Source organism: Oryza sativa, chromosome 1 (genome assembly GCF_034140825.1).
Source record: "Oryza sativa Japonica Group chromosome 1, ASM3414082v1".
NCBI lineage: Eukaryota > Viridiplantae > Streptophyta > Magnoliopsida > Poales > Poaceae > Oryza > Oryza sativa.
In genome coordinates, this window is record NC_089035.1 from 8,008,875 (window position 1) to 8,030,851 (window position 21,977).

The window sequence follows — 21,977 nt, forward strand, 5'->3', positions numbered from 1 at the left end:
AATCGTGGACATTATACTGTGGACTCTACAATATAGAGTAGGTCATGCCGAATTTTTCTGTTGTATAACCACATCTTAATTAACTAAAATACTCACATTTTAGTTTTTTTCTATTATTTTTTTCATTTTTCTTATTTCAGTTCCAACATAAACTAAAATACTCACATTTTAGTTTTTTTCTATTATTTTTTTCATTTTTCTTATTTCAGTTCCAACATATCGCGGTTACCGTCCTCTTACCGCGGTTACCGTACCAAACCGTGCGGTTACCGTGTCCATACCGTGGATTTTTAATTCAAAAATTTGGAAACGAAATTTGTGCGGTTTTTCGCGGTAACCGCACGGTTATCGCGGTAACCACCATACCGCGGGGGGTCGGTAACCCCCCAAAACGGTAAGGTGAACCCTGCTCTCAGGTTACCGAATATAGGAGATAGCAATTTCGGGTCTTCCGGTTTAACCCAAATCTGCAATAATGAAAAAAAAAAGGCAAATTAAATACAGCGCACGTCAACAGACTACTGAATTCAGAACATATTTAATATTCAACAAATGAAAACCCAGCCTGTGACGTACTTTCTGACCACGGAAGTTCAGGTACAAAATCGACAAGCTTCTAGCGCCAGAAAGCCACTGGCTTAGAACGAACGGCTCATGCCAAAACAGGCACTCGGATCCGAACGCGATGTTATCAAGGCAAGGAACGTAGCCGAACCGCACCTACACGCGCCGAAGCTTGGGCACCCGGATCAGATCCACCCTCCGGAAGTTGCAGTGGTGCAGCTTCAGGCACACGAGCTGCGAGCGCGGCGCGTCGATCTCGAGGACGGCGTCGTCGACCACGTCGCTGTGCCTCAGCTCGAGGAAACGCAGCCTCCCGCAGGTGTTGACGAGGGTCGGGATGTCGTCCGGTCCGCTCAAACAGTCGTCCACGGTGAGCCTCGTGAGCCACCTGAAAACAACGGGACACGCTTGGAAGAAGGACCAGAAGCGTCGTCCCAGCGAGACCTTGTGCTCGTCGGTCAGGTCGGCGACGGCGATGTCGGCCTCCACGGTGAGGTCCAGTTCCTCCGTGCCGCCGCCACCGTCGATGGCGTGTCCGACGGCTCGGCCGATGGAGTGCAGGTAAGGGTCTCTCAAGAAGAATGCCAGGTCGATGCTCTTCTTGGTCACCCGCTGCGGCGTTGTGATCGTCGGCTCCAGGAGCCACCTCGCCGTGGCGGTGTACGCCGCCATTGTCTGATCAACGGTGTAGCCGGCGGCGTTGTTGTGTCTTCCGCCGGAGCCGATGTCCGGCTGCGTGAAGTCACGGGCATGGAGTCTGATATCAGGAAGCATGTGCGGGAGGTGTCTCCATCTTCTCGAGAGGGCGCTGGCCCTGACAACGGAACGCAGGTCGTCGGCGAGACGTTGGAGTATTTCGAGCAAAATATCATCAAGGAGTGCGCTTAGCCTGTCCTCGCTAGTTACTCCCTCCGTATTTTAATGTATAACGCCGTTGACTTTTTAATCAATATTTGACCATTCGTTTTATTTAAAATTTTTGTGTAAATATAAAAATATTTATATCATGCTTAAAGAATATTTGATGATAAATCAAGTCACGATAAAATAAATGATAATAACATAAATTTTTAGAATAAGACGAATGGTCAAATATTGATTAAAAAATCAACGGCGTCATACATTAAAATACGGAGGGAGTACATGGCAAGAACGCGAAGAGGAATCCACCTCCATCAGGCCGGATTTTCTGGAGGACAGGATTGTGCAATACTGTAAATTAAAGTAAGCGACCGATCAATACTGGACGTACGCACACAATGGTCTTGCACCCTGGAATCAATATATATTTCTAACGCGATGGCTAATTCTTAGGAAAAACGGATCGGATTTCCGTTTCCCCCCGCACAGTGTTAAACCGCCCTCCCTAAGGGCGGTAAGGGGACCGCCTGCAAAATGGCAGGCCCCCTATAGCCGACCGTTAGGCATAAGCCAACGGTCGTCTGCCACGTCACGAAAAGGCGGCAGGCGACTAGTTTTGTAAATTTTTGAAACACAAATTAGTTTTGTAAATATTTTAATAAAAAATTAAAAATAAAAAAAAAATTGTCCAACGTGACTTGCAGCATAGGCGGGCCGGCTGTGCCGTATTCGGCACCAATCCAGCCCATCCACAGGCCAGCGGTCCGGTGCCTAAAGACTTGATGAAGGCCGGCTGCCGGTCAGGGGTGGGTAGATCGGTGGGGGAAATGTACATATGAGGTCCCTCATCTTATCACCGAATTACAAAATCGTACCTCAACCGGGAATATCTTAGATCCCTCGACTTACAAAACCGGATCACCCTGAGTTCTTAGGTGGTATTGATCCCGATTTTGTCCGACGTAACGGATGAGTTAGCGTGGGACTCACGTGTACCCCACATATTAGGGTGACCACGTCATAACCCTCTCTCTTCTCCTTGTTTGGGTAGGCTACCTAACGGATGGGAAGGAGGTCAGCGGGACGAGACGGGAGAGGAGGAGGTCCGGCGGCTTGCGACGATGGCAAAAGGGGAGTTCCGCTGGAGCCCCACGAGAGCCGACACGATGCGGAGATGGAGATGGCCGTCGTGGCAGTTGGCGCGGAGGTGGTGGCTTTGGTGACCTCTAGGCCAGCGGGGGCTTTGCGGATGGTGCCCGAGGTCCAAGACGGCTGGTGGTGGTACTCCCAGGGCGGAGGGTCGGGCCTCGCTGAGCGTGGTAAAGCTCTAGCGTTTGCCACGAGGCGCGGTGGCCGACGAGAGAGGGCAACTGCCATGGCCTACCGTGGAGTGGAGGCGGAGGTAACCAACAATGTGCGATGCCCCGGCGGGGGGACTTGGCGGAATTGATGCGATAGAGCTGGAGGTGAACAGCAGGGGTGAGGTGGAGGAGGACGCCGCCGCCGCAGTGGAAGAGGTTGCGTATGGCTGGTTCGGCGTGGGCGCCGATGGTGACGGGGTGAGGACGGATTGGTTCGCCACGTACCAGGGCCACGCTGTGCTGGCGCTCGTGAGGCTCTAGCGGAACTCCGTCGATTTCTCCGCCATCAAGACGGCGGGATCCTCCAAGCATGCGGCCTCTGCAACCACCGCCTCGACTGCTCGTCGTCGCCGTGTCACCCGTCGCCAGCCGCCGGACCTCCTCACCGACTTCCTCCCCACCCGCCGGCCGACCTGCCCATATGAGGAGAAGAGTGAGAGAGAGGAGGAAGGGAGAGCAGAGGGGAAAGAGAGAGAGGGGGGGTGATGACGTGGTCACCCTGACATGTGGAGCCCATGTGGATCCCATGCTAACTCAGCCACCCCGTCAGATAAAACCGGGGTCAATACCACCTAAGGACCTAGTGTAGCCCGGCTTTGTAAATTGAAGGTTCCCATATCTGGTTTTTTGGTTGAGGGATGATTTTGTAATTCGGGGACTACTTTTCCTACATGTGGTCCGTATGTCATGAGGGCACTAACCCATGTTGGCCCATGTGGGTTGACCCATATAGTGTTTGCCCCATAGTTCATGCGCTGGGTCAGTGGGTAGCTGGGTCGACCTAGCCCATCTGCATTCCTAGGTGATACCGCCATGCCAACGAGTTGTCTACCACGCCCAGAGAGCAAAGCAGTGGTACAAGAAAGAGACCGAAGAAAGATAATAGATTTTGGAATGATCGATTTTGTTGCATCATATCAAGCCAACAGTTGAGCACCGTTGAGTGCATTATTAATCAGAGATCAACTAAGCTTGACTCCTATTCAGTCCAGCAACAGACATTTCAAGCATGCATTACAGGGAACCTCTAGCATCCATGTTCAGTTGCAGCAGTAAGTGGCTAATTGAATAGTGAACTGCTAAAAAGAGTAGAGCGATTTCTTGGCATTTCGCTGACAAGTTCACATCCATCGACTGTTTCTAGTGCGACGAGTGAATTGAAGATGAGTAATCTAGAGGAGTGGGAGCCTAGACGAGTGAATTGAAGACGAGTTTATGCTATATATCGGAATCCCGTTAAAAAACGGGACGATTCTGGTACCAATATGGCATCGCTCTTAGCAACTGTCGTCCGCCACCTGCGTGCATTGCAGCAAAACATGAACGACGACCAGCACTCGCCAAACGCCGGCTTCCCTGCATCTCAGCGAAACCTCCTCGGAAGCGCGCGCCTCCACGCGCGATTCCTCGCTTCCTCCCGCTGGCGCGCGCACCGTCCGTCGGCTTCTCCGCATCATGGCAAATCCTCCTAGAAAGCGCGTGATTCCTCGCTTCCTTCCACCGGCGCGAGCATCATCCGCCAGCTCCTCTACATCCCAGTGAAACCTCCTCGGAATTGCGGCGCGCGATTCCTCGCTTCTTTCCAGCGGAACCCTCGCCGTCCGCCGGCTCTTCTGCTTCCCAATGAAACATCCTCGGAATCGTGTTTTGCAAGGATATGATCTTGCAATCAAAACAATACAAGGTTTAGCTGAGAAAGCTTGCATCAATGAACTTGACACCAAAGCTTGCATCAATGAACTTGACACCAATGGGAGGACAACATGTTGAGAAGGCCCAGTCTAAAAATCGAGGTGATATGCAGGAAAAATTTGTGAATGAGAGTAACACCATCAAGACAGTGAGTATCTTGGCTGCTATCATGGTGACTACGGGTTTCATGGATGATACATTAGTAGAATCATGTGATACCTGGGAGGTATCACGATCCTTCTCGATATCATGAAACCTGAAGGTTTCACACATGATCCCTCGCTAGGTATATATAATCTTGTGTGATACCTAAAAGTTTCATACATGATACTGCAAAGTATCATTATGTGTGATACCTGTGAAGTATCACATGATCCTACTTAGGTATCATGTATGCTATCATGGTTTCTGTGGGTTTCACATATGATACTTGAGGATGATCATGTGATACCTGGGAGGTATCATGATCCTCCTCAGTATCATGGATGGTATTATCAGGTTTCACTGATGATACCTTAGGAAGATCATGTGATACGTGGGAGGTATCATGATTCTGCTCAGGTATCATGTCTGGTATCATCAGGTTTCATAGATGATACCTTAGAAGGATCATGTGATATGTAGGAGGTATCATGATTCTGCTCAGGTATCATGTCTGGTATCATCATGTTTCATAGATGATACCTTAGATCATGTGATACGAGGGAGGTATCATGATTCTTCTCAGGTATCATTAGGTTTCATAGATGATACCTTAGAAGGATCATGAGATACGAGAGAGGTATCATGATTCTTCTTAGTATCATGACTGGTATCATGGTTCCTGTGAGTTTCATAGATTATACCTAAGTATGATCATGTGATACTTGGGAGGTGTCATGATCCTCCTCAGTATCATGGCTGGTATTTACTCCACAAAAAGTCTACCCCATGTAATACACTTCATTTGTTCATATATGGGGAAACGATTTTTGCTTCCGTCAACTTCCAGATCAAATATATGTACAGGGAGTGGACATGAATAAGTTCATATCAGATTCGATCGATGTATCGTCTATGTGCTCGTACCAATTCATGTCACCGATTTTCTTGACACTGCTTAAAGCAAGAAAATGAAGAACCTCCTGTTGATGGAGACCGTCAACCGAAGAAAACACGGTGGGCGCTGGCGTCGGCGCCACCACCACGCTCACGCCGCTCTCCCACACTGACCTCGTGCACTTCAGCGGCGACACTGAAGAGGTGGAGCTGCCGCCGCCGGCGGACGCGAGCAGGTGCCGCCGCCGGCTCCTCCACCGCCGCCGTCGACGCCAGCGAGATCTCACGCGCCATGCCCACGGTGAGAGAATTGTGAGTGGGACTCGGATAAGCACAAGAAACGTTCTGTCTCTCTTGGGAGTGGGACTCGGATAAGCTCGTGATGATTTCTGATGATTGGTAAAAAATTTGTCCCGTCCCGACCGAGCCCAAACGGGATACCGGTGTTTAGCATTTCCGTTCCTTTCTTCATTCTGAACATCGTCAGGCAGTTGCTCGAATAGATCTTCCTCCGCCTTGGGAACTACATAGAACAGATTAAGTGCAAGTAGTCACGAGCCTTGTTGTTGATTTACAAAAATAAGAAAAGAACTAAAATGGAACAAGTGCACACCTCGATGATATTTCAGCTGAATTGGTTCACTTTGACTTAGTACTTGAATCATGCCAACTGCACAAGTCAAAAGTTGTCATGCATCAGAACGTAGCACACAAGGTTAATAAAGCAAAACTAAACAGGTCAGCAGCTTAATACATGCAGAACATTGTTTGTAGAAATGTAGTACGTAGCCATGTACATGAACCAGAATTACTAATGAGCACATGTGAGAGGTAAATGGCAATTTGGCATATGTGTTGAACTGATTGAGATGTGCAGTCATGTTACTTATTCTTGCCTTGTTGTAATAGTTGTGAATCATTTTGATCGATCCAAAAATTGCTGACATGCAAGTCACATACTCACATGACAGTAGCAGGAGCAATTAAGATGCACAACAACATAAAACACGGATAAGGAATTAAGGATGCATGAAACTGTGATACTAGATGAATCAGCAGACTAATACAGTACCATACATAGTTTAATTAACAAGGTTGTTGAAAGCTACAGAAACACACATTAATTAGGCAAACTAATTTTAATCTACACACATGCAAGCACAGAATAATGCAGTGCTAGCATGACAGTAGCATCATCAATTCAGATTCACAGCAGCAAATGACACATTAAAGGATTCATGGAAACGCCATACCAGATGAATTTGCAGATGTGTCATGTTGTTCTGTATTCAGAGGCTGGTTCAGCGGCCATGAATGAAAGAAGTAGGAGGGGTTGCAGTGTGTGGCATGAAGATCTGTGCACCTAATCATCCTTCTTGCTTTCACATCCACTGTGAATAGGTTCTTGCCGTGGCCCGTGGACGAAGAAGAGCATCCCTGTATGCACAGGATGCGCTGCCGCAACCATGAGGCTCTTCTTCCTTGTGATCCTGCTTACCCATCTCCTGCTCCAGATCTCCGAGAAGGGCAAATGGCACTCACAATCCCAGGTCGCGTGCTCCGGATCTGCCAGCACCCATACGCTGATGATCGGTACGCCAAGTCTGCTGTGAATCTGAATGTAACGAAGCTTCCCACCGCTGCTAGTAACGCAGCGATGCTTGATGAGGTCGTTCTCCGTGCCGGCTACAGGAGGCACGCACCCATCTGGAAGCGGCACGAACAGAAGGTCCTGGTGCTCCGTGAATGGATCGCACGCGAGGAGGCCGCAGGAGAGATCAACCCACCAGAGCTTCTGGGCATGGGAGATGACGGCATCGTTTGCCCAGCTATCTGGATGGCCAAGCCCGGCGTACTTGACCTCCTTGCTGAGCCAGAGACCGGTGGCGCTCCAGTAGAGGCGGAGGGTGGCGTGGTCGGTGCCGAGCATGGGCACGAGCTCAGCGATGGCGTAGGCAACTCCTTCTCCTCCTCCTCCTCCACCGCCGCCGCCACCGCCGCCGCAAGGTCTTGAGATTAGACCCACCCTATGGAAGTCGCTCAGTGGACCACCGACGGGAGGATCGGGGACGCGGGAGGCCACGCCAGTGTGCGCGTCGCAGAGGAAGTACGCCGGGACGCGGGCGAACTCGCGGCGGCGACGCGCACGGCCGACGCTCGCGTCTGCGCCGGTGGCGAGGGGCGGCTCCCTGGCGCGCTGGGTGACGCAAAGGAGGAACGCACCCCCCGCGTCGACGGCGACGACGTAGGGGAAGCGTGTAGGAGTTGCCGGCAGGCCGGGGGCGATGCGGGCGGCGACGGTGACGTGGGAGACATGCGGGGGCTTCTTCAGCGCCAGGACGAAGTCGGTGCCCGGCGGGAACATCCTCGATGACCGGCGGACGTCGGGGACGGCGGCCAGCATAATCCACTCCTGCCGCGGCTGCGCGTCTCCTACCTCCTCCTCCACCACCACCGCCGCCGCCATGTCACGCTCACGCGAGGTCGGCGAGCTCGCCATGGCTGTGTCTGTGTCTCTGTGAGCAGGCCCGTCCCTGAGGGCGTGCGACACGAGCGCTCGCACAGGGCCCCCATTTTCAAGGGGCCCCCAGGCTCATATACTTGCCCTTCCGTGGTTCAGTCCCATTGATCCAATTGATAACAACAGAAAGGCATGGAGGCTGCTGGAGCGTGAGTGTGAGCTCAATTAACGAGGGAATGACGCCGCACGCGCACGAATGCACGACAGTTCCTTTTTTCAGATCGATCTCACCACCTATCCGCCGGCCTGCTGCCCAATCACCTAGCTCCCTCGCTTTGTTTTCTTTTCTTTTTTTTTTTATGTTAAGATCTCACCGCCTATCCGTGGGCCGTCGCCCGTGACGGTAGAGCTCACTACTCTTGCCGTTGCCTGGCACAACGTCACCTATGCCCGGCCACCGACTCGGTCTCTGCGCTAGTGAGCTCGTCCGCACGCCATTCCCCTGCTTCCGATGCCGGAGCACTACTGCATCTGCAGTATGCACGATGAAACCATCACACCGGAAAAATTCACGGTTATAGGCGTCGTCTTGTGCTTTTCAAGTGAAGATTATGTGAAGGTATTAGTTTTTTTCTATTATTTTGTTGGTACGAAATATATCATAAGTATAAATTGTTATCATCTTTTTTATTATCACTTATGTTTAGGCTGTGTTTAAAATTTTGAACAGGCCCCTAAATTTTACGGGACGGCACTGCTGTGAGTGGTCGGGTCGGTGCCTGGAGGAGAAGTTGGGTGCGAGTCTGGGATGGTCGAGGCCCGCATAGAGCAGGGGGTTTGGGGCAAATTGACCAATGGGGTGCGTACCAATGCGTATTGGGCTTTAGGATGGGTTCTTCCAGAAGTTTCCCAGCTTGCAAGAGAAGGAATTTTTTTTATTTTTAATTTTTTTTATTAAAAGTTTTACAAAAATAATTTTCCATTTTGAAAATTGGCGGAAGTAGTCGCCTACCGCTCTTTGGGAGGGCGATTTTTAAAAATCGCCATCCCAGAGGGCGGCGAAAATGACGTGGCAGACGGCCGTTCGCTCTCGGGCGACGGCCGTCAACGAAATTTGCAGGCGGCCCCCTTGCCGCCCTCCGCTAGGGCGATTTTGTACTGTGCGGGGGGCCGCCTGCAAATGGGCGGCGAGGGGGCATGGAATTTTGCAGGCGGCCCCCTTGCCGCCCTGGGGGAGGGCGATTTTTGCCTCCCCCTATAAAGCCCAGTCCCCCCTCTCTGAAATTTCATTATATTCACTAAATATCCAAAAAAAACGAAAGAGAGAGAGGGGAGGGCAGCAGAAGGGGAGCGGCGAAGCCCTGCTGGTTCGCTCACTTCATCACAGGTTTGCTCCCATACATCTTTTGCATTTGTACTAATATGTTATGTTTGAGTATATATGTTGCGTTTTAGTTTTAGTTCCATATATTTTAGCATATCTGTAGCACACAGCACATATGTGTAGATCCAGAGCATAGAATATAATAGTATGAATTGAGACATAGACAGTAGTGTTAATTGTAAGATGTAGTTTAGTTTGATTTGGAGAATGTAACCTACTTTTAGAATTTTGGAGAACAATATTGCAGAGAATGTAACTTAGGGCGTAGTACAGAAATGCGAGGTTAACGCAGTTATTGTTTTCATCAGGCACAATGTCAAATAAGGTCACATTTCAGATAGTTCACGGTGAAGGAAATATTAGATTTGGTCCAGATGGTGTTGATCTGTCAGATTTTGTAATGACATCTAAGGGCATCGATAGGCCTGCGGAGAGAATATTTCAGTCAATTTATAGTTGGTTGTTGAGAGGATTTAGAATAGACCAAGAAGTCTACACAATGTCAGTATCAGTTGTAGTGAGTCGTGCAACAGAAGGTTATTTTTGGGAACTAATGCCGATGGACAGCACTGCTGCTTGGAGACGGTATGTGGAAATAGCTTTTGAACGGTCATGGCCCCTCGTTATATTTGTGTCGGTACAAGAGAAAGATATAAATGTTTCAATGCAAACCGAAGATGTAGAGGGTCCTATCAATGCAGGGGATGTTGTTGGACCATCGATGCAAAATGAGGAAAATCAACCAAGGGAGGAGCAGGCCATGGGCATGGCGGATGAGGGGGCCGCGTTCGCCAGCTCTTCCTCTCACGGAGCGTCGATCCCTCGCCCACACGGTACTTTACTTTTTATTAATACTATTAAATACCTGTATGGTCCTTGTCCAGCAGGATTTGTAGCCGGGATCTTCGGTACTGGGGCCTCTTCGTCTCACGCCGGTAGGACTGGTCCTACTAGCCAGTTCTACAACGACGACTTGCACGGTGCACACCACCACGACGTACTAGGCTCCTCTCAGCTTGGAGGAGCTCCAGAGGCGCACACTCAGGAGCAGCCAGAGGTCACACCTGTACAGGCAGGACGGGTTGGCCGTGCCGTACCCCCGGACCGACTCACATACTCCCAGGGGCACATTAGGGCGCAGGGTAGGAGGGACAGGGGTAAGAGGCCTCGTCAGTAGTGTTCTACCTCTTCAGTCCTTATGTGACCGTTTCTTTTGGCTTACAAACTTGTAAAGCAGTACTACTGTTGCTATTACTACTGTAGTACTACTTGTGTTTGTCTCGTCTACATAGTCCTTTTCATTCATATGGTGCTAGAACAACTTATGCTCACGACAACACACTTTCGGCGCTTCACGGTAGTGTCAGATCCAGTAGCGCGCACAGTCCACAACAGCACACATGAAAAGCGGCAGCTCGAGTTGTCACTATCAACTTTCGGCGCTGCCTGTTGACATAAAGTGAATCACGCCCACGCGTGATCGTCTTGTCACATCTAATGAATAATGTATCTCATTGAGTTCACATATATTGCAGTGAAAACGACGCTATATAATTGACAATCTGAAGGCAACCTCTTCATATCTTCTTTCCCACTAGCACACAACACACGAAAATGGAAGCGCCATTCCTTGAGCGTCTCAACTGGTAAAGCGATCCTTTTGCTGGTTGGTTTCCACCATGGTGTGACCGTCCTTTGTGCGATTGTGGGGATGGATGCATACTCAAGTCTTCCCTCATGATACAAACTCGGGGCAGGAGATTCTTCCAATGCGCGAACTTTGATCAGGTATGCTTCATCTATTCGAAGTTCAAATGGATAAAAAAACTAACTTCTTCGTACACAATTGTAACATCTTACGCAGACATATCGTCCAATGTGCAACTTCATCGAGTGGGTAGACATGGAGAACCCACAAAACAACGGAACCCGTGCTTACCCACGTAATGAAACAAGATCGGACTACCTAAGGCGGAAGGATGAGCATGAACGTCGAATTGCTGCTGAGGCTTTAGAATGGCACGTAAATCCCCTAGGACTCCCCACGTGGCGTGAGCGTCCGGAGTGTCGTTGTGGTGACCGTTGTCAGGTCATAAGGTCCGTAAGGCACCGAACTCGAGGACAAAGGTGTTTCGTGTGTCCAAACATTGTCGACGATGATTTCGTGGTAATTACAACTATTCTTTTCATCACTCCTCAGTACTATCACTAACTTAACTATCCCAAAATGGATGTACATAGGAGGATGTAAGGAAATGTCAATTCGTACAATGGATTGACACAGTCAGAGTTACTTCAAGTGGCAGGCCGATAACGCAACCTGAACCGGCCATACAGTTCATTCATGCTTGGATGGAGTACGAACGTCGGGTGGAAATTGCAAGCTTAGACTGGAGGAACAATCCATTAGGGTTACCTAAATGGTCCGAGCGTCCAAAGTGTGGGTGCAGAGATCGCTGGCAGGTGGCTACATCCTTTGCTGAACAAACATTTCGAAGGAGATATTTTGTCTGCCCCAATGTAGACAACGATTTCGTTGTATGTCTAACCATTTACAAAATCCGCTATGATTTGCACAAAATTACTACCCAAACTGAATAACATTACTATTTTTACAGGGCAATCCAAGGATGGGTGGATTTACTCGATGGATCGACAATGTCACTCCATCATATCATGGCCAGAAGATAACAGAGTCAGAAACACAAGTAGAGTATCAACGATTGAAGGACCACGAGAATGCAATGCATTCTGACCGACCTAGAAGGGGCCGATAGGTTACCGCATGCTTGATTCGTCGGGATCGACAAATTTGTACCGTGTATCGATGGCACTTCTTATCTATCTTATCATTACAATGTTTAATTATGGTGGTGATTTTTTGTATGCGTAAGACTAAGGGCCTATTTGGATTGCTACCAAAAACATACCCTACCAATATTTTGGTAATTTGAATAGTACTTGTGTTTGATTTCGATTGAAGCCTATTCATTGGTAATACGTAATCTAGATTTGAGATTATGTATAACATTCTTCACTACAATTTTACATTTTGGCAGCAAACCAAATATGATCAAATGCAATTTTACCTTACCAAATATTTGGTAGTGCCAAAACTTGCTTATATTTTGGCACTAACAAAATATTTGTACGGTAACATTCCAAATAGGCCCTAAAAATAATAAAATTGTATTTTACCAGTCTTGGAGATTTTAATCTTGTATAGTTTTCAATATAAAAAGATTTGATAACTATTGATATTTATACAAAAATATAAAGCACAGTATAAAATCGCCCTCCCCCAGGGCGGCAAGGGGGCCGCCTGCAAAATTCCATGCCCCCTCGCCGCCCATTTGCAGGCGGCCCCCCGCACAGTACAAAATCGCCCTAGCGGAGGGCGGCAAGGGGGCCGCCTGCAAATTTCGTTGACGGCCGTCGCCCGAGAGCGAACGGCCGTCTGCCACGTCACTTTCGCCGCCCTCTGGGATGGCAATTTTTAAAAATCGCCCTCCCAGAGGGCGGTAGACGACCACTTCTGTCAATTTTCAACATGAAAAATTATTTTTGTAAAACATTTAATAAAAAAAATTAAAAATACAAAAACCTCCAAGAGAAGTCACCTACTGCTTCAGGTTTGGAGGAAACGCCTAAGCTAATCCGGTGAGGTCGAGGCAGAGTAGTGTATTGACACGTCGTCCACCGGTAACTCTTGTAACAAATTCCTTGTAACTGCTTGCCTCAATGGCCACTGGCATAATTTTGTGTACTGACCCATATGTAAATTTTGAGTGTATAAACTTTAGATAAATAAAATTTAGATAAACTTTAAGTAAATCTCTACTTATCTCTATCTCTAGTATGATAAAAATTGAAAATGTTTTTGCTGGTATTTTGGTACGTCATCCATGTTTGAATCAGTTTTTAAGTTCGTTCGTTTCTAGAAATACAGTTTGTGTTTGAGTTGGATTTTAAACTCGTTTGCTTTTGGAAATACAAGAGGAATCTTATAAGAAATCTCTTTAAAAAAAACTCATGCTAACTTGAGATGGAATATGGACTCCTAATTACAGCTCATGATTTTCTAAACGAGAATGCTAGGGGACGGGATACTGTCCCCCAACGGGATAGCTCCTCTCCACAACGCGATTCGCATCCCCCGCCGCTGCCGCACCCGTCCCCCGTCGCCTCCGCCGCCACCGCGCCCGTCCTCCACCGCCGTCGTCGCTGTCCCCCGCCGCCACCGTCGCCACCGCGGCGTCCGTCCCCCGTCGACGCTGCCGCCGCCGCCGCGCCCATCCCCCACCTGCCGCTGCGCCCGTCCTCTGCCGCCGCCGCCGCCGTCCTCGTCTACAAGGGATGGCTGCAGGGGGCGACCGCGCGTGTCGGGGTGCTCCTCTCCCAACGGGATGCCCAGCTATATCTAGCAGGAATCACCTGATATCTGGTAAGTATCATCTGATACCTCGCAAGTATCACGTGATACATGGTAGAAATCGTCTGATACCTCGCGAGTATGACGTGATACGTGGTAGAAATCGTCTGATACATGACAGGTATCGCATGATACCTCGTGAGTATCACGCAATACGTGGTTGAAATCATCTGATACCTGACAGGTTTCACATGATACCTCGCGAGTATCACGCAATACGTGGTAGAAAATCGTATGATACCTGATAAGTATCACATGATACTTTGCAGGTATCACCTGTAACGTGTGTAGAATCGTTTGATACCTGATAGGTATCACACCTGATACCTACTCGGGATTATCCTGTTCTGTAGAATCGTCTAATACCTGATAGGTATCACACCTGATACCTACTCGGGATCATCCCGTTCGAAAACGGGATTCCGTTATATAGCAGCCCCCTTTTCTAAATGAAATATTCAAGCAAATTCCATGGTGAATTTTATCCTAACTAAACCGTATAATAATAATAAAATTAAAATAGCATTTATCCGTTGCAACGCACAAGCATTTTTTTTTTAATAAAAATTGAAGATGTTTTTGCCGGTACTTTGGTAGGTCATCCGTGTATGAGTCGATTTTTAAGTTCGTTTGCTTTTGGAAATACATATCCGTATTTGAGTCTGAGTCTTTTTAAGTTCATTCGTTTTTGGAAATACATAATGGATAGCTTTAAAAATATTGCATGCTAATTTTAGACGATCAGACTCTTAACTGCAGCTCATGATTTTCTAAAAAACATATATCTAAGCGAATTCCTACAGTATTGATGTACTGCATACAGGCCATATAAAAGAACATTTCTCAGGTGATCGCGACTAAAAGATCATGACTATATAGATGGCATGCACAAATATTCGCTTTGCGGTGGTCGCTGGTGGCGCCGTTGTGATCAGCGACGTTTCATTCGTGGGCCTCTCCTACGCCACCGTCTTCTTCGCGTGCGCTCCCTACGTGCCTCTTGTACTTCCGGAACACGTACGTACGCTTATCCTACGGACCACATGCCAAAGCTGTTCAAGTGGTGCTACGTCTCGGTGCCTATGGCCGTTCTGCTGTTGTCCCGCCTCGTGTTGGCGGCACGGCAGGCAACCACGCTGGACATCAGGCTCGTCGCCTTCACCGCCGTCATGTTGACAGTAGACGTTACCGCAATTGGGTTTCTCGAATGGCGCAGCAGGAGGGAGATGCCGAAGCCTCGTGGTACACGTGCGAGCGCGTCGGAGATCGTCACGTCGTTTTTGTGATGGTTTGCTTACGGTATGGCTGTATCCACTGGTGGAGAAACCATCTTTCGTCGGTCGACCGAATTCCACAATAGTCCTGGATGCAATAAAAACCGGGGCTAAAGATCAGCTAAAGATGATCTTTAGTCCCGGTTAAAAAGAGTAATGGGCATATTTGATCTTTAGGTTCAAATGCTGTTAGGGCCTGTCAGGCCCCTCCGGGATAATACCAACTGGGACTAAAGATCGTACCTTTAGTAATACCAACCGGGACTAAAGATCCCGGGAATCTTTAGCCCCGGTTGGTAACACCAACCGCGACTAAAGTCCCACCCTTATATATATATGTTTTCTTCCTCCTCCAGCTGCCCGAGCAAGCTTCAAAATTTCTTTAAAAATGATGGGAGGTCATGCCAAAATTTTTAGTGAATTTATTTTGGTGATTACATACAAATCGGAGATGCCTAAAAGGTTTGCAACTTCATCCTCCAATGTTTTTTTTGTCATATTACATTTGGAGCTATGTTTTGCACACTTTTTTATCTCCAAAATTCAGTTATAAGTTGATGAGAGAGAAAATTTGTGTGGGGAAGAAAGAATATATAGAAAATTAGTTGATTTGCTAAAGAAGGTTTTATAAAATAGTTGAGAAGGAAAATATAGTGAAAGTTAATCTTAAATAATAGAAAACAAACTAAAATGAAAATTAAAAGAAGTAAAACACATTAATATAAGTTTAAAACTTTAGAAATAGTAAATAAGAATTATTTGGTGTAATATTTTATGATTTTTATATGAATAAAGATATGTCATTATTGTCTGACTGTTCAAAGAGTTTGTAATTATTTTATAATTATTGTATGACTGTCATTATTGTAAGAATAATTATTTGTGTACGATTTTTTTTCATGTCATGTAGATGGATCGGCAATGGATGTACGCTGACCGGCGGTCCAAAGAGTTTATTGACGGCGTGCATTATTTTTTGAGAGTGGCCGAAGCTAACAGGCAAAAGGGTTTTATTTGTTGTCCATGCAATAAGTGTAAGAATCAGAAGGAGTATTCTGCATCCAGGACTATTCATTTCCACTTGTTTGAGTCGGGGTTCATGCCAAGCTATAATTGTTGGACATCCCACGGAGAGCAAGGTGTTGAAATGGAAGAAAATGAAGTGGAAGACGACAATATTCCGGACTTTGCTCAGTACGTTGGATTTGAAGGAAATCAAACGGGCGAGGAGGAAAGAGATGCTGATGGTAACGACGTTGCGGATGATCTTGGTCAGATATTGCAGGACGTCAAGGAGGACTGCGAAAGTGAAAAGGGGGCCCATAAATTGGACAAGATGTTAGAGGACCACAGAACGTCGTTGTACCCAGGTTGCGAGCAGGGGCACAAAAAGTTGGATACCACTTTGGAGTTCTTGCAATGGAACGCAAAAAATGGTGTTAGTGACAAGGCATTTGGCGATTTATTGAAACTCGTCAAGAACATTCTTCCGGAGGGAAACAAATTGCCCGAGACAATATACGAGGCTAAGTATATATGATTATTAGAAATCACACAGGTCGCATTTACATATGTTAATTAGAGTTTTTAATAATTAATTTACTATCATTCATATGCTAATTATATATGACTATTCAAATTTTTAAAAGTTTTAAATCATGCATGTGGCATTTACATATGTTAATTAGAGTTTTTAACAATTAATTTAATATCATTCATATGCTAATTATATATGATTATTAGAATTTTTATTAATTTTAAATCATGCATGTCGTATGTATTTACATATGTTAATTAGAGTTTTTAACAATTATTTTAATATCATTCATATGCTAATTATATAAGATTATTAGAATTTTTATTAATTTTAAATCATGCATGGCGTATGTATATACATATGCTAATTATAGTTTTTAACAATTTAATATTATTTATATGCTAAGTATATATGATTATTAGAAATTTTATTAATTTTAAATCATATATTTGCTTACTACGTTTTATCCACTTAAATTACTACAAACAACAATAATTTTTCGAAGTAATTGTCATTATTTTTTCGACTTTAAATAATTTTAATGCATTATTTTCTATTTTAGAAACACATATGTAATGGAAATTAATATTCAGTGCGCTTATCAGTAGTCCCGGTTCTTAACCCTAACCGGGTTTAAAAAGAATTTGGAAATAGCGGGAAAATATCTTTAGTCCCGGTTGATGAGAACAACCGGGAGTAAAGACATCTTTACTCCCGGTTGTTCTCAACAACCGGGACTTATAATACATCTTTACTCCCGGTTGTTGAGAACAATCGGGACTTTCTTTAGTCCCGGTTGTTCTCAACAACCGGGAGTAAAGATGTCTTTACTCCCGGTTGTTCTCATCAACCGGGACTAAAGATCTAGGGGTATATATATTCCCAATGCGCGCCCTCGTCTTCTCCATCAACACTTAGAAGTTTTTGCCCCGATCGATCTCTCTCGGCTTCTCCTTCGCCGCCACTGCCTAGGGCATCCCCGCGCCGACGCCGCCGTCGTATCTCGCCGTCGTCTCGCGCGCGTCGTCATCGCCGCCTCCGCCTCCTCCGCCACCGCCGCATCTCTGGGGTGAGAGCCGCCGCCGCCTCCCTCTCTAGCTCTCTCTCCGATCTCGATCTCTCTCTCTCTCTCGGTTGCCGCCGGCCGCCTCGTTGCCGACGCCGACGCCGACGTCGTCGCGGCTGAACATGACTCCGCCGCGCCACGACGCCGCGGCGGCACGACACGCCGGGACGCCACGACGCCGCCGCGTCACGGCACCGCCGCGCCGCCACGCCTCCGCCGCACACCGCCACCGCCGCGCAACGCTGCCGCCGCGCCGCGCGCTGCGCTGCCGCCGCGCTGCACGCCACACCGATGCCGCGCGCGCCGCCACGCCGCCGCCGCGCCGCCCCGCCGCCACTCCGCTGCCGCCACACCGGCGCTCCGCTGCCGCCACGTGAACGAACGAATTAACGTGAACGAGCGAATGAACGTGAACGAGAACGTGAACGAACGAAACGTACGTGAACGAGAATTGAACGTGAACGAACGAGCGTGAACGAACGTCAACGAATGTGAACGTGAACGAACGTGAACGTGAACGAACGTGAACGTGAACGAACGTTAACGAACGTGAACATGAACGAACGTGAACTTAACGTTGTATTTGAACGTACGTAAACGAACGAGCAAAGCAAAAGCAGGGAACTAACTTGTGCGGCTACTACGTGTGCGAGTATTGCCACTGCCTTGCAAACCAAATCATCACCACAAGAGAGCTCGATGTACGTACAAATAAATTCAAAATTTCATTACGTATCGATTTGTTGTTTAATTACTAATTAATTTCATACATTCATATAGTTTATTCGCATGAGGGATAACTTTATCACACACAAGGAATTTATCGCGGCGGTTCAAAAACAACTCATGGGATTTATCAACGAACAAATCCTTGATCCCAAGGGTGAATTCTACTACGACGGAAATACAGTTCATAGGTCCTTAGTTTCTGAGATAGCGACTACTACTACGTCGAAATCGTAGCTAGCTAGGACATAATGGATTGTAATTAATACATGTCTATTTTTCTATATACATGTGCACATTTTGTATAATGTAAATATATATTTTGGTCATATATATATATATATATATATATATATATATATATATATATATATATATATATATATATATATATATATATATATATATATATATATATATATATATGTATGTATGTATGTATGTATGTATGTATGTATGTATGTATGTATATAAATATGTATATAAACCATGCAGCAACAGGGCCATGCAAAAAAAAAGGTTAGCTCGATCTTTAGTCCCAGTTGGTGTTACGAACCATCTTTAGTCCCGGTTGAGATCGATCTTTAGTCCCGGTTATTTCACCCGGGACTAAAGATAGCGATCTTTAGTCCCGGATTGGTAGTCCCGGTTTAAAAACCGGGACTAAAGGGGGGTTACGAATCAGGACTACAAACGCTTTCTCCACCAGTGATCTACACGTTTTCTACGTCATTGGCAATGGTTCGCAAAGATGGTTCAGTTAATCGGAGTCCAAAACTATCAGTAACAAATTATGTAATAATGCCCGATCTATTGCTTTTGTTTTAGAGACATTACCATTAGTCATTTTTAGAGAAGGAACTGTTAATCAGCATAGTCAGTCGAGCAACCGAATTTTATTCAAATTGAAGTGATATCAGAATCAGCATTGCGGCACGTAGAATGTACTGCCTACTGGTACACGAATGAGAATACGTCATGTTCCATGTGCGGCATGTAGAATGTACTGCCTACTGGTACACGAAAGAGAACACGTCATGTTCCATGTAGCAACAATACTCATGGTCATTGGATCAATTGATCAATGCTCAGCAAATCATAAGGAGGAAGCAACCGGCCTTTGTCTTCGTCGTGGATCCTTAGACTGGCGAGACTTTACTTGAATCACTTGTACTCGCCAGAGGAACGCCTTTTTTCTGATCGTCAGAACCTTCAACACAAGCAAAAATGATGGAAATGTCACGCAAGGATAAAAGCTTCTAGGAAACTAGCATTTCAATTGAGATCGTTTACAAGTTTGTACTTAAAAAAAGAGCAATTTTACGATCCTTGAAGAGGTACCATGAGGTACCGTTTTTTCTATTGTAAATTTGGTACCTCATAGTACCATGTACCAAGAGATACCAAATTTTACACTAATTTTTTTGGTACCTCATGGTACCTCAAGGACTGTAGAATTGCTATAAAAAAGTTTGAACTCCTAAAAAAAGTCACATATCCTTATCTAAAAAAAGTTCCCATATCGTTAATTATCTTTAAAACAAAAGTTCACATGTAGTAAGAAAGAAATTAATACTTCCAGATAAGAATATAATGAGTATCATATGCATTCATGCTCATGCCAAAACTGACTCTGTACAGTACTCTGTGCTAAAATGGTTTGGCAGAATACCCTGTGACTAAGCAACAAATCAAACTACCAAAAAGCTAATTTACATTGATATGTTAATGCACACGACGATAGATTCTGGTGCAGCTACTGACCATTAAAGCAGTCATGACGAGCAATATGAGCAGACCAGTAAAACAGGGCAAGACTGGGTTGGAATCTAGCGTTCACCGAAGTACTAATTTTAGATTATCAGTAAGATTATTTCCGTACAAAACTTACTAAGATCATTTCATATGATCAAAACATTTATAATGAGTTGCGCGTGATAGAGATAGAGTGCTGAATAGTGCGATTTAGTCAACTTACTGACTCTAAACGTTCCAAAAATGAAGAATAATGGACAAAGTAATGAATTCTAGCCGTGCATGAACATGAAGCTGTAATTTCGAGTGCTTATTTCACAGAGTGCATGCATGATCAGGCCTAGCAAACAGGAGACATCTTATCCAGGTGAATCCTTAAGTACTTCATTTCCATGCTTAATTCAGAGTAAAGACATGCATGCTACATCAAATTAGGCGACTAATTAATTACTCAAGAAGACACCAAACAGAAAAGCAGTAGAAGAGACTAATCAAGTAATCAACACAAAAAAATCAGGAAAGAAGATTATACAGTTACTTACCAGAATTTGGGCAAGCCCAAGCACGAACGAATCGGGACGAGTGGTAACGCATCGGCGGGTTCAGCATCGCGAAGAACTGCCACTCCAGGACCTTGCGCGTGTACAGGTTGACGCCGAACAGCCGCGAGCGCATGAAGAAGTAGGCCACGTTGCCGGGGAGCTCCGGGTGTATGAACGCCACCGTGGGGATCTCCCGCGGCAGCTTGGTCGCCTTGTAGCCCTCGTCGTTCCAGATATCCTTGACGAGCGGCTGACAGTCGAGACGCCAAGTCCCGGCATCCTGATCGACCAGCGTCCACATGCTGACCACCGGTTTGCCGTCGTACTCGCGCTCGTGGATCCCCATGTACCGGAGATCGTCGCCTCTAAACCCAACGCACCGGCGCTTATCGAGGTCAGGCGTGCCCGGCGGCAGCTCGCAATCCGGAGGGAGCGGGACGAAGCGCAGATTCTGACGTCTCGCGCTGATGTCGCAGGAGAGGAGACCGTAGGAGAGATCCACCCACCAGACTATCGTCTTGTGCACGACGACGCCGTTGCCGCCCCAGGGACGGTCGCGCGGCGGGTAGTCGACCACATGCGTCGCCCAGATTTCGGGAACCGAGAAGTAGATGAGCAGGGCGGCCTTGTCTGAGCCGACTATGGGGTGGAGATCGGCGACGTGGAAGATGGTTTTCGTGATGGCGACGAGACCAGCGTTCCCGGGGTGAAGGATGGGGAAGCCGTGGTCGGGGAGGCGGGTGGACTTGTGTTTGAGCGTGTCGCAGATGAAGTACGCCTTGGGGAAGCCGTGGTGCTCGCCGAGTGGCCCACGGTAGAAGCCGTCGAGGACGGGCGGCTCCGGTTCGGGCCCCTGGCTGGCGTAGAGGAGGAGGCGGCCATGGCAGTCGGCGCCGGCGACGAAGGGGTGGTCGTCGATGGTCTTGCGGCGCGGCGCGATGCTCCGGTGCACGACGAGGCGGGTGGCGCGCGGAGCTAATGCGGCCTTGATCACGTTGTCCATGCCAGCCTCGAAGTAGTCGCCGCGGACGACGTGCGGCACGCAAGCCAGGAGCACCCATTTCCGCCCGTCCTTCTTCTGCCAGCGCTTGTCCTTCACCGCCGTATCCACCTTCTCCATTGGCGGCGCTTCGGACATGGCTGGAGAGAGAGAGAGAGAGAGAGAGAGAGAGAGAGAGAGGGGAGAGAGAGGAGGGAGAGAGAGATTTGGGTTGGTGTTTGGGGATTTTTTTTTTTCGCAGCAGAGTGGATTCGCTATTTGGTCTCGGGGAGAGGCCGGCCGTG

The 21,977-nt window shown here is 47.1% G+C and overlaps 3 protein-coding genes across 3 annotated transcripts; all 3 read right to left on the reverse strand.

The window, feature by feature from the left end:
• Positions 1–290: 290 nt before the first annotated feature.
• LOC136356424 (uncharacterized) lies at positions 291–5,810 on the reverse strand. Its single transcript, XM_066310264.1, has 9 exons — positions 5,691–5,810; positions 5,547–5,602; positions 5,232–5,301; positions 4,930–5,031; positions 4,220–4,567; positions 3,488–3,584; positions 3,012–3,199; positions 745–1,473; positions 291–467 (listed from the first exon to the last, which is right to left on the reverse strand). The coding sequence occupies exons 1-9, from the start codon at positions 5,808–5,810 to the stop codon at positions 291–293; spliced, it is 1,887 nt and encodes a 628-aa protein (XP_066166361.1).
• A 1,069-nt stretch (positions 5,811–6,879) lies between these two features.
• On the reverse strand, positions 6,880–8,016 carry LOC136354943 (uncharacterized). The gene has a single exon (XM_066306856.1). It carries the CDS (start codon positions 8,014–8,016, stop codon positions 6,880–6,882), a length of 1,137 nt encoding a protein of 378 aa, XP_066162953.1.
• An 11,338-nt stretch (positions 8,017–19,354) lies between these two features.
• On the reverse strand, positions 19,355–21,977 carry LOC107277377 (uncharacterized). Its single transcript, XM_015781652.3, has 2 exons — positions 20,694–21,977; positions 19,355–19,606 (listed from the first exon to the last, which is right to left on the reverse strand). The coding sequence occupies exons 1-2, from the start codon at positions 21,829–21,831 to the stop codon at positions 19,536–19,538; spliced, it is 1,209 nt and encodes a 402-aa protein (XP_015637138.2). The 5' UTR covers positions 21,832–21,977; the 3' UTR covers positions 19,355–19,535.

Excerpts from the sequence above, each read along its gene's own strand:
- LOC107277377 (XM_015781652.3), bottom strand. The coding sequence starts at position 21,831 with ATGTCCGAAGCGCCGCCAATGGAGAAGGTGGATACGGCGGTGAAGGAC. Across the intron at positions 19,607-20,693 it reads TTGGGCTTGCCCAAATTCTG|GTTCTGACGATCAGAAAAAA; the intron begins GTAAGTAACTGT and ends CTTGTGTTGAAG.
- LOC136356424 (XM_066310264.1), bottom strand. The coding sequence starts at position 5,810 with ATGGCGCGTGAGATCTCGCTGGCGTCGACGGCGGCGGTGGAGGAGCCG. Across the intron at positions 5,302-5,546 it reads AAAATCGGTGACATGAATTG|GAACCATGATACCAGTCATG; the intron begins GTACGAGCACAT and ends TGAAACTCACAG. Across the intron at positions 468-744 it reads GGAGGGTGGATCTGATCCGG|ATTTGGGTTAAACCGGAAGA; the intron begins GTGCCCAAGCTT and ends TCATTATTGCAG.
- LOC136354943 (XM_066306856.1), bottom strand. The coding sequence starts at position 8,016 with ATGGCGAGCTCGCCGACCTCGCGTGAGCGTGACATGGCGGCGGCGGTG.